Genomic DNA, 11,598 nt, shown 5'->3' with positions numbered 1-11,598 from the left:
TCTATCGTCTAAATATTCCCCTATACAATCTAATGTTCACATTTGCATAGTTCTCTCATTGCAATGTAATTTTATAATTGAATTTTTGATTTTATGATTTTTTATGTATTTTCTTTGTATCTTTCTTTCTGCATTAACACCAGATGTTTATCTACTTACAAAGAAAAACACAAAAGGGATATCTTTCTTTGAAATCAAAGTCATGTTACAGGAATTTCTATTTCAAGGGGATTTAATTTTCATTGCTGTGAATGTGGTAATTTTGATTTTTCTTTGTTCAAAAAGTCAGTTGAGTTTTTTTTCAAATTTTTCTTTATTTTTTATTATTTTTTTTTTTTTTTTTTTTTTTGGACAATGGTAGAATATTTCAATTGCCTCAATGTGAATGTTACTGACAATTATGTTACTGTTATGTTAATGACGATTCATATGGGGGATATGCAATATAGCCCATCATCGAACTTGATCTGCCAGCAAAGTCAATTCTATGCAACACCCTATCTCAATTATTTCGAAATACCGCGTGAAATACCACAACAGACGGACGACGAACATGACTAGATCCATAGATGGCCTGTCAGAAACAGTGACGTAAATGACATACATTTCCGACGTATAATACATACGTCAGAAACGTCGGAAACCTACCCAAATCCATTAGGTTTTCGACAAAATAGCTATTTCCATTAACACTAGAACGCCGAAGGCGGTCATTTTGACCGCTTTCCAATTTCAAGTACAAAAGCAACTGTGCATTTAATGACACTTTTTTTAAAATATGGTGACTTTTTGTACCTCATAGAATTACGTTTATTATAAAAAATTCACCAAATTTAAAAAAAAGTGTCATTAAATGCACAGTTGCTTTTGTACTTGAAATTGGAAAGCGGTTAAAATGACCGCCTTCGGCGTTCTAGTGTTAATCAATTTGCAAATTACGCATGCTTTACTCAAATCCATATAAAATTTCAAAATTTTATTCTCGAAAAAATTTAAAAATTGTTATCAGTTCTAGTAAGGAATAGTCAGATATATGTAAAAATAATATATATTCTTGAAAATAACTGGGTATGCTGATAATATTGATATAAATGACGTTTACTACGTTTATTACATTTTATACATGTATATGACGTTTTCGACGTTTACACCTTTTTGACAGTCGAAAACCTAAAAATTCGTCACCGGACCATCCCTGACTAGATCGTCTTCGAATTTTACACTGATCAAGAATATATATACAACCAGTGAGCGGAGCAGTATAGTCGTCCGGGCTGACCATATGATACCATACACAGCTTATACGAAAATATTACTTTCTGTGGTTCTATATTCTGAGCTTGGACAATATTTTGCAATATTTGCACCCTCATGACCCACTAGAGGTCAATAAATATTACTAATACTCAATACAGCCCTTCTAATTACTTTTCTAGATTCCCTTCACCGTGAGTTGTGTTGTGATGTTCGGCTTTCAATTGTGGCCAAAGATGGACTCGAGACCAGTAAGGAAAGTCGTACGGAGCCGACTATTTGATACCCTTCACCACTATAGGTATATTAAACAACTGATGATATTTATCTAAATGTGAATCTATCTAGATCTATCCATAAAGTACAATGGGACAAAAGTATGTAAATCGACTTCAAACAAATATAAATAGGTCATCCGTTGGACTATGACTGTACTTCTAGAAAAAGCAGCAATTCTATGCTCAATTTTGTAACATGAGGAGTTTGATGCCCAATTTACTTAAAATCGGGCGAATATATATATATATATATATATATATATCCAAATATAAAGCGATTTCAACAGGTTATGTTATACTAATTTTAGTACGTTTTGTTCCTACCGGCCTATTGGTTCCTTGGTGCGTCAATTACTTAAAATAAATCTATAATAAAAGGGAGCTATATCTAAATCTCAACCGATATTCACGAAACTTGGCACCCATCATTCTGGACTAAATTTACATTAAATCGGACGAAACTATGTATGGGAGCTATATCTAAATATGGTCCGATTTTCTCGAAACTTAGCAGATATCACTCTAGGCTCAAGTCAGTACGTTATGCCAAATTTGATGCAAATCGAAAGATATAAAGGGACTTTGGTGCACCATTTACATGAAATCGGACGAAACTCTATATGGGAGCTATATATAAATTTGGACCGATTTTCACGAAACTGGGCAGACATCATTCTAGGCTCAATTCAGTACGTCATACTAAATTTCGTGCAAATCGAAAGATATATATGGACTTTGGTGCACCATTTACGTTAAATCGGACGAAAATATATATGGGAGCTATATCTAAATCTGAACAGATTTTTCCCAATTTCAATAGGGTTCGTCCTTGAGCCAAACAAATGAGCTGTGCCAAATTTCATCCAAATCGGATTATAAATCTGACCTGTACTTTGTTTACAATTTAACACCAACAGACGGACAGACAGACGGACATGCATAAATCAACTCAGAAAGTGATTCTATGCATATTCTCAAGAGGAACTATGGGTTTATCTCGTTTCCTTTTGCCTGTTACAAACATATGTACAAAGACATAATACCCTGTACCACAGAACTATATATTTGCCCTACACAGAGTACATACGACAAAGTAATTGCTATAATTGAATATACTATCAACTTCTCAGGACTATGTCCTCCAGGGCTAAATATATTCGCTATAGAATACAATTTTTTTTTAATTTTTCACACAAAATTCAGGGTCTATTTAACCCACTAAATATTGCGACCAGAAAAAACGCTACAAATTAAGTTTTTGGTCCATTTCATCCCCGAAATAGGGGTCTTCATTGAGCAGAACTCATCCTGCATGCAAAATCTCGTGAAGATTGGCCCATAATTGTAGACACACATGTCTAGATCGACTCAGCAAGTCGAGATATAACGATCGATATACTTAAAGGTGGGCTCTTGTGGCTGCACAAAGCTATAATACCCTGACAACATAGTTGTGTAGGGTATAATATTTATAGAGCCGAAAATAAATGAGTTACAAACGGAAAGACAAACTTAATATAAACATTTCTGAATAGAATTGAATTATTTAATTGAGTACCTTTAAATATTTTTATTCTCATCAAAAAGTTATGAATGAATAGATTTATTAAAGGAAATTTATCTGCATTCCCAAAGTTTCCGGGCATTGTTCGAATCAAATTTTTCACCAACTCTAACAACATTTCTACATCGATATGATTTTTGTTTCATTGTCTGGTGCTTTCTTGTGTCGGCGCTACTACCACTACATCGTCTAATAACAATGCCTTCTGCTAATGACAACAATTTAATTTCCAAATTCATTTCACTGTTGTCTTAATATATTTTTATTTCCACCCAAAATTCGCAGACACGACGACAATCAGACAATGGCAAAAATACAAATACAACAACTAACAGAATGTATTTTTGTGAAAAAGATAATACAGCAACAACAACAACAGCATTTCACATTAATATACGTTTTTAATAAAATCTACAACCGAAAATTAACTCAATCCATGTCAAAGACACACAGATCCCCCAACTAAGGGCGACAGGCGGACAAACAGACAGACAAAGAGGAAGAATGAGTGCGAGCAGCAAAACGGAAGGAAATGCAGTCAGTCGAGCGGATACTTCCGTTTGTTATCTTCGGGTAATATTTGTATAATTCGAAGGTGGGGTACAGACATCTACTTAGCCTTCCATCGTTCGAATAGATTTTCAAAAGCTTGACTTCCCTGAAGCAATGGCGAAAGGAAGGACGGAAGGAAACTTATGCGGAGGAGTAAAATGCACAGACATTAGACATTAATGCCGACAAAAATAACCGGTTTAATTTAGTGTGCGGAACAAAGATTATACACAAGAAGAAGCGTTTTATAATGACATCCTCATTAGTGTTATAATAATGATGGTTGATATTAAATTATATTGAAATGATGTGAATGATGTAATATTTACTTATTTTATATTACCTCTATCATAATGTTTATACCATCGGTCATAAGGCGGAGGTGGGTATTACATTTGTTACCTTCTAGGATTTTTATACCCTTCACCACACTGCGGTACAGGGTATTATGTCTTTGTGCATATGTTTATAACAGGCAAAAAGAAACGAGATAGATACATGGTTCCTTTTTAGAATATGCATAGAATCACTTTTTAAGGCGATTTATTCATGTCCGTCCGTCCGTCCGTCCGTCTATCCATGTATTTTTGTGAACAAAGTACAGGTCGCATTTATGATCCGATTTGGATAAAATTTGGCATAGGTCACTTATTTGGCCCAAGGACGAACCCCATTGAAATTGGGAAAAATCAGTCCAGATTTAGATATAGCTCCCATATATATTTTCGTCCGATTTAATGTAAATGGTGTACCAATGTCCCTATATATCGTTCGATTTGCATGAAATTTGGCATAGCGTAATGAATTATGTCTAGAATGATGTGTGTTAAGTTTCCTGAAAATCGGTCCAGATTTAGATATAGCCCCCATATATATTTTCGTCCGATTTAAGGACGAAAATATATATGGGCGCAAAAGTCCCTAAATATCTTTCGATCTGCACGAAATTTGGCACAGCGTAATTAATTAGGTCTAGAATGATGCGTGTTAAGTTTCCTGAAAATTGGTTCAGATTTAGATATAGCTCCCATATATATTTTCGTCCGATTTAAGGTAAATGGTGCACCAAAGTATCTATATATGTTTCGATTTGCACGAAATTTTGGCATAGCGTACTGAATCAAGTCTAGAGCAATGTGTGTAAAATTTCTTAAAAATCGGTTCAGATTTATATATAGCTCCCATATATATTTTCGTCCGATTTTATGTAAATGGTGCACCAAAGTCTCTAGATATGCTTCGATTTGCACGAAATTTGATATAGCGTACTGATTTGATACTAGAATGATGTGTGCAAAGTTTCGTGACAATCGGTTCAGATTTAGATATAGCTCCCCTATATATATTTCCATCCGATTTACTGTAATTGGTGCACCAAAGACCCTATATATCTTTCGATTTGCACGAAATTTGGCATAGCGTACTGAATTGCGTCTATAATAATGTGTGCAAAGTTTCGTGAAAATTGGTTCAGATTTAGATATACCTCTCATATATATTATCGTCCGATTTTATGTAATTGGTGCACCAAAGTCCCTATATATTTTTTGATTTGCACGAATTTTGGTATAGGGTACTGAATTAAGTCTAGAATGATGTTGCTAAGCTTCGTGAAAAGATTTATAGCTAGGCCGATTTACACAACGTACTGATGTAATATAAATTAGTCTCTAGCAAGTTTCCCTGAAATCGGTTCAGATATATTCTACATATGTTAGCATATATATGTAGAATATACCCAAAGTGGTGAAGGGTATCATATAGTCGGCCCAGTCGGACTTTACTACTTTCCTTACTGGTTATACTTGAATATGTGATATATCGGTCCACGGTATATTACTTACTTAACTGGTTTGTTACAGAACAGTTGTTCCAAGCGCGTCGGTCTTATGCGCATCTCCTCCAATTTGATCGACCACGTTCCAAGATGCTGTTTTCTACTTGGTCTTTCCATCTAATTCGTGGACTTCCCTTTCTATAGGAACCATCAGTAAGCTCGATTTTATATGCCTTTTGAGCTGGGGCATTCTCATTCATTCGCACAACATGGCCTAGCCACCGTAGTCGCTGCAGTTCAATACGACTGACTACGTGGATGTCCGAGTATAAATTGTAAAGGTCGTGGTTCATTCTACGCCGACATTCATCGACGCAGATCATCCCGTAGATCTTTCGGATAATTTTTCTTTCAAACACTCCAAGAGGTGCTTCATCTGCTTGCGCAAGTACCCATGCTTCAAATCCATTTAACAGCACGGGTAGTATGAGCGCCTTGTAAAGTGTTTGGTCTGGCGGGAGGTGGCGTTGTTTCTAAACTGCTTACTTAGACCATCTGTTGGCCATCACAATCCTTCAAAACTGATGTCATTCGTTTTACTTATGGCGGTACCCAAGGTATATAAAATCTTTAACTACTTGAAAGCTGTAGTTCTCAAATTCCACAGTTGATCCGAGTCTACTGGACGTCTTACGCTTTGATACCATCAGCTTGGTCTTCTCGCCGTTTACTGCCAGATCCACTTTGGCAGACTCCTTCTCAATTTGTTCAAAGGTGGCTGTTACCGCTCGCAATGTTCGACCCATTATATCGATGTCATCGAGTAACATGTGTTTTCCAGCAGGTTAAACCGGTCATACGACAAATTGTCACCTTGTCTGAATCCTGAATTTAACTACTGATATTGTCCCAATTAAAGTTATCCTGCATAGCCGTATAAATTTTGCAGGAATGCCAAACGCAGGCATGGCTTTAAACGCCTCTGAATGGATAGGGCTGTCGAATGCGGCGTTATAGCTGACGAATAGGTGGAATGTGAGGATGTTTTTTTCGTGGGAAGGTGGGATCTGACGGCCCTCTCCTTCTGGTATTGCAGAATCATAAACAACGTCCTCGAAACCCTTAAATGTGATATTTATTTTCTTTTTATAAGCCCACTGCTCTTATTATGTCAAAAAAATGGGATCTCTGGCCCTTAGTGAACCGATTTGATAAACATTAAATCCGAAACCTCTTTGATAAAAGCATATAACTTATATAAGGCGAATAATAACCATAGGTCGACCCCCCTCCACTTTTCTTGTTAATAGAGCGTTTTCATACCATATGAGAATCCAAAATAAAGGGGTACCTTTATAAGAGAACTACACGAGAAAAAGTGGACGAATATTGCTATTATTAAGAACCCAAAGTACCAAATTACAACGAATTCGGCTGAAAAACCACCAAATACCGAAAATACCCATCTTAAAACATGACCTGCACGCAGGCAAAATACAACTCTATGCTAATAATGTAGTTCTATAAAAATACTTGGGGTACGAAATCATTACATTTGACCTCTACTTTTGCGTACATTTGACCTCCTGGCGCTCAAACTTCTACTTCTTAGAAAAAATCCAAATTATATATTATCGCTTCTATAGATTCGTTAAATATTTGTACGCAATCATGCTGCTCAACCCATCGTGTTTCACAATATGAATGTTCTCGAAATATTCTGCATAAAGTAGCAGATTTATTGGATTTTCTAAAGAATGGACAAATGTCCAAAATTGTAGAAATATATTTAGAATTTCTCGAATCTTTGAAACTGTATTTAAATTTAATTCTAAAATGTGAAAAGAACAATGAATGTATCAGCAGAAATGAATTTTGATTTAAGGGGACCCCCCCCCATTCTCGGGGTCAACTTTTTTTTATTTATTTCGAATCTACACTAATTCAGGAATGTCCCTACAAAATTTCAAGTGAAAATTCCAAGAACTCTTGAAAATATAGCCGATTTATTGTGTCAGCATCCAGTGACGGCTAAAAGGGCTTCTCAAACTTTAAACGCGTTTTTCTCTTTTGCGAATGGCGGGCACGATAACTCAAAAACTAATAACCCAATCGATTCCAAATTTTTACACGTTTCTCTGTGAGTGTATAGCTATCGCATGAACTAGGATAAAGTCAATCGGTGAAGATCTTCCTTATTTTTTAACTTGGTATTTGGTCAAAAATCGGCGATTTTCCAAAAATATTTTTTCAAAGATCCGCCATTTTGTTAATTTTAGAGCGAAGTCAATAATCCTAGTTCATACGAGAGCCAGTCATGTACTCTTTCTAACACCGTTGGAATTTTCGGATCCCGATGTTCCAGTGAGGAGTTATCATGCCCGCCATCAAAAATAAGGACTTCTCTTTAATTACAAAAAACAACAACAAAAAATTTTTGTAAATTATTTTTCTCCCTTTTTAAATCTTCAAATATATATGTACAAAGTTACAGACCTCAACAAGCATTGGTATTGATGTAGAAGTAATTTTGTCGCCTGGGCCCCTTGGGCCACCGTGCGTATGATTGTATGTAAATCAATCACCGATTGTATGTAAATTGTTCTGCAAATGCTGATATAAAATTTTGTACAGCTGCAGCATTCCGAATGACCCGTGTCAAAGCTTTAATGTATATTCGGGCTCCTCAGAATGTTTCTACCTTCTTAGAAATTGTGTATATAAAAAAACTGTGGAACTTTCCTTACTGATTGCTACATGTAATAGAGGTATTCAGAATTATCACATAATATCAGAATATCTCCGAGTATAGACACTAGACGTTGTGACACGTTCTCTAATCAAACAAAAGATGCCGATCCGGAAATGTCTCAAGAAACTTGGGACAACTTAATATCAGAGCAATGTGATCAGTTGTGAAATCACGTGAAGTACACCAATGTCAGTTAATTAAAATAAATACAATTTGCACTGTTTACTATTTTAGCAATTAGGTTCAAATTCGACATCGAAATTTACGTCACAGCGATAATTATATTTACAAGTGTTTTTAATTTCAAAATCTCAAACAAGTATGAGTATGTATGGGGTTTGGCGCCAATACCAATTTCAGTTCAATATCAATATTTACCGAAATGTAAACCAAAAGTAACAAAAGCCACTTCAGATTTCAGATTGATTAACCACATTTATTTGTTTAATGTTTTCAAATAAACAAAAATGTTCGCACAACAATTAAGAAAACATTTTGCAATTGTTTTTTTTATTATTATTTTGAAATAGCACTTAAGTCCGTTATTTGATGAATTTTTATTCTTAAAGTGATTCTTCGGGTAATGATTGATCGTTGGGCAAATTGGAACCATCCGATGGTTCTGATGAGGATGACGATTCCGTTGAGGATGACGATTCCGTTGAGGATGACGATTCCGTGGAGGATGACGATTCCGTGGAAGATGACGATTCCGTCGAGGATGACGACTCCGTTGATGAGGAGGATTCATCTGTGGCTGGGCTAGTGGTATCCGGTTGACCATCATCAAAACCATTTTTCAAACAATTTTGCAGGGCCACCGTTAAGGCATCGGTGTCGGCCTTAACCTTATCCAATACTGTTTGTATACAGGCATCTTCCGAGCTGTCAATGCTGACATAGGCTGCCGATAGTCCATTTGCCAACGAAGTGGAGCTCAAGCTGACCTGGGTTACGGTACTTTGTAAAACTTGTGACTGTCGTAATAAAGAGAATGAAATCCATTATAAATCCGCTAGCACGACATCTACACGAGCTGTACTTACATTATCCCTAAAGCAGGTTAGGAAACTCAAAACATCCTCCTGTTTGACACATGATGCCAATGTCTCTTGTACGGTTTTCACCTGTTGATCCAACGACTCCCGCTGTTGTTTCACTTTGTTCAACTCATCTTCACGTCGTGATGTGGCTCGATTTACACACGCCGCCGTATCACTTTTAGAATCTTCTGTTGCGGCCGTTATCAATGGAATATATTTATCGTAACATGCCAAACCACCACCAGCTCGTCCAATTGCCGGGGTCCTTAGCAAAGAAGAAACTTTAGTCTGTGCATAAGCCAAAACTTCAGCCTGAACTTCATCGGGAGATTTTGAGGCATTTGCCAGCTATGGAGGTAAAAGAGATTTTTATTTTACATTTTTTTCTTTTTTTTTTTTGAATATTTTTAATAAAATGCACTTACACTCAATTCCACAATGGCTATTACAACAACGAAATATTTCATTTTTATTTTTTTCCTCTGTTTTATTTTGGAACTGACCACTTCTTTAGAAACTGTTAGGAGAATGATTACGATATTCACATTTTGCTGGGCTTTTATATCGACACATATGGTTTCTCAATATGCCGCCGTGCAACAATAATTGCGATAACTGTTTGCAAAAAGTTTAAGATAAGGTTTCTGGAGTATCTTTTGTGGATCAAGTAGCTACACTTAGAGAAACAAAAAAAAAAAAAAAAAAACAAATGAGCATTTGGCATTTCTTCATCCGATTTTATTTCTACCAAACAACAATAAGTTCGACTGAGGAGATCTTTCTACGCCCTGTAGCTATGATATAATGGATGTGCCATAGTGCCTTGGATGGGGTGTCAGACTAAAAACCGATAGGCTTTCCAAATTCTTTAAAATTCCATAGAAAAAAATTTGAGAGCATATTCATGATTTTTGGTACATAGGTCCAAGGTACCTATATTCGCCTTTTTTTGGGCCGAATCGTTAGATTCGGCACGTAAAAAAACTAAAATCACACGGGGTTCTACGGCATTTGAGTGGACCTTCTTAAATTTAGACGCAAAACCAGTGAGCGGAGCAGTATAGTCGGACGGGGCCGACCATATGATAGGGTATCATATGGTCGGCCCACAACTACCACGAAAATCATGAACTTTCGGTTCAAACAACAACTCTACTTTCTAAGTCTTGCATATTTTCCAAAATGTTTTTTCTTGAAGTGAATTTTTACGCCATAAAATAAAAAATTGGTCACTTTAGGTTTTGGTCGATTTGACCCTCGGAAAATTGACCGATCATCATCTAAACAGCCCATCTAAGTATTTGGTCAGATCCCCTTCACATTGAAAAATATGTGATGTTCTGCATATAATAATTCCCTTTAGAGCGACTAGAAAATCTGACAAAATTAAAGTTTTCGGTTCATTGCACCCCCTGAATGAAATCTCAACTTCACCGAAAACTATAGGCGTCGTCCTTGACCATTATCAGAAATTCAGATACAATTTCAAAGCGATCAGCGCGACATTTCCGTCCCCTAATGGAGTAATAGTAGTACTATGCACATAGTCACCTTTACCTAATTACGTATAACTCCCACATCAGAGTACATACAGCCATATAGTTGCTATCAATTTGAAGGTCAACAACTCCTCTTGGATATACTATCAGCTTCTGGGGTATATGTCCTTCAGGAGCAAGTATATACACCCCAGAATAAAAATTTTGTAATTTTTCACACAAAAGTCAGGGTTCATTTGACCCGCTAAATATTGACCGATCTTTATCAAATCAGGCATGCTTATTCTTAGGCCCGATCCCCTTCTCCATGTAAAATTTCACGATGTTCGGACCATAACTGCGGCCTCTGGAGCGACCAGAAAAACCGACAAAAATCTAGTATTTGGTCCATTTCATCACCTTAATATTAACCTATCTTTACCAATCTTTACTGGCCAGAACCCATCCTACATGCAAAATTTCGTAAAGATTGGTCCATAACTGTGGTCTGTATCGTGTTTACAAATTATAATGGACAAACGGACGGACGGACACACATGTCTAGATCGACTCAGGTAGTCGAGATATGACGATCGGTATAATTAAAGGTGGGTCTAGGACCAATATTTCGCGGCGTTACAAACGTTTGGGGCTGCACAAAGCTATAATACCCTGACAACATAGTTGTGTACTCGTATGTGGGAGTTACACTTAAGTGTTTACAGGAACTTACGTAATCAGATACCACACTAGAGGTCGGAAATATAGCGCTGATCGCTTTGAAATTTTCCATGAAGATCCAGGTATGGTCAAGGACAACGCCTTTAATTTCGACGATGATCAGATAATAATATTGGAATGAAGTGGACCGAAAACATAATTTTTTGTGTTTTTTCGAGT

At 36.4% G+C, this 11,598-nt stretch overlaps 1 protein-coding gene across 1 annotated transcript; it reads right to left on the bottom strand.

Moving 5' to 3' along the window:
- Positions 1-8,740: 8,740 nt before the first annotated feature.
- LOC133327354 (protein TsetseEP-like) lies at positions 8,741-9,687 on the bottom strand. The gene is made up of 3 exons (XM_061535914.1): positions 9,646-9,687; positions 9,224-9,568; positions 8,741-9,154 (listed from the first exon to the last, which is right to left on the bottom strand). Exons 1-3 carry the CDS (start codon positions 9,685-9,687, stop codon positions 8,741-8,743), a joined length of 801 nt encoding a protein of 266 aa, XP_061391898.1.
- Between the last annotated feature and the right edge of the window lie 1,911 nt (positions 9,688-11,598).

The sequence above is a fragment of the Musca vetustissima genome, unplaced genomic scaffold (genome assembly GCF_032173495.1).
Source record: "Musca vetustissima isolate MV318-11 ecotype Yass unplaced genomic scaffold, APGP_CSIRO_Mvet_v1 utg45892, whole genome shotgun sequence".
Taxonomy (NCBI): domain Eukaryota; kingdom Metazoa; phylum Arthropoda; class Insecta; order Diptera; family Muscidae; genus Musca; species Musca vetustissima.
This window is presented reverse-complemented; position numbering and strand designations above follow the sequence as displayed.

Excerpts from the sequence above, each read along its gene's own strand:
- LOC133327354 (XM_061535914.1), bottom strand. The coding sequence starts at position 9,687 with ATGAAATATTTCGTTGTTGTAATAGCCATTGTGGAATTGAGT. Across the intron at positions 9,569-9,645 it reads TAGCCATTGTGGAATTGAGT|CTGGCAAATGCCTCAAAATC; the intron begins GTAAGTGCATTT and ends TTACCTCCATAG. Across the intron at positions 9,155-9,223 it reads TAACCTGCTTTAGGGATAAT|TCACAAGTTTTACAAAGTAC; the intron begins GTAAGTACAGCT and ends TTATTACGACAG.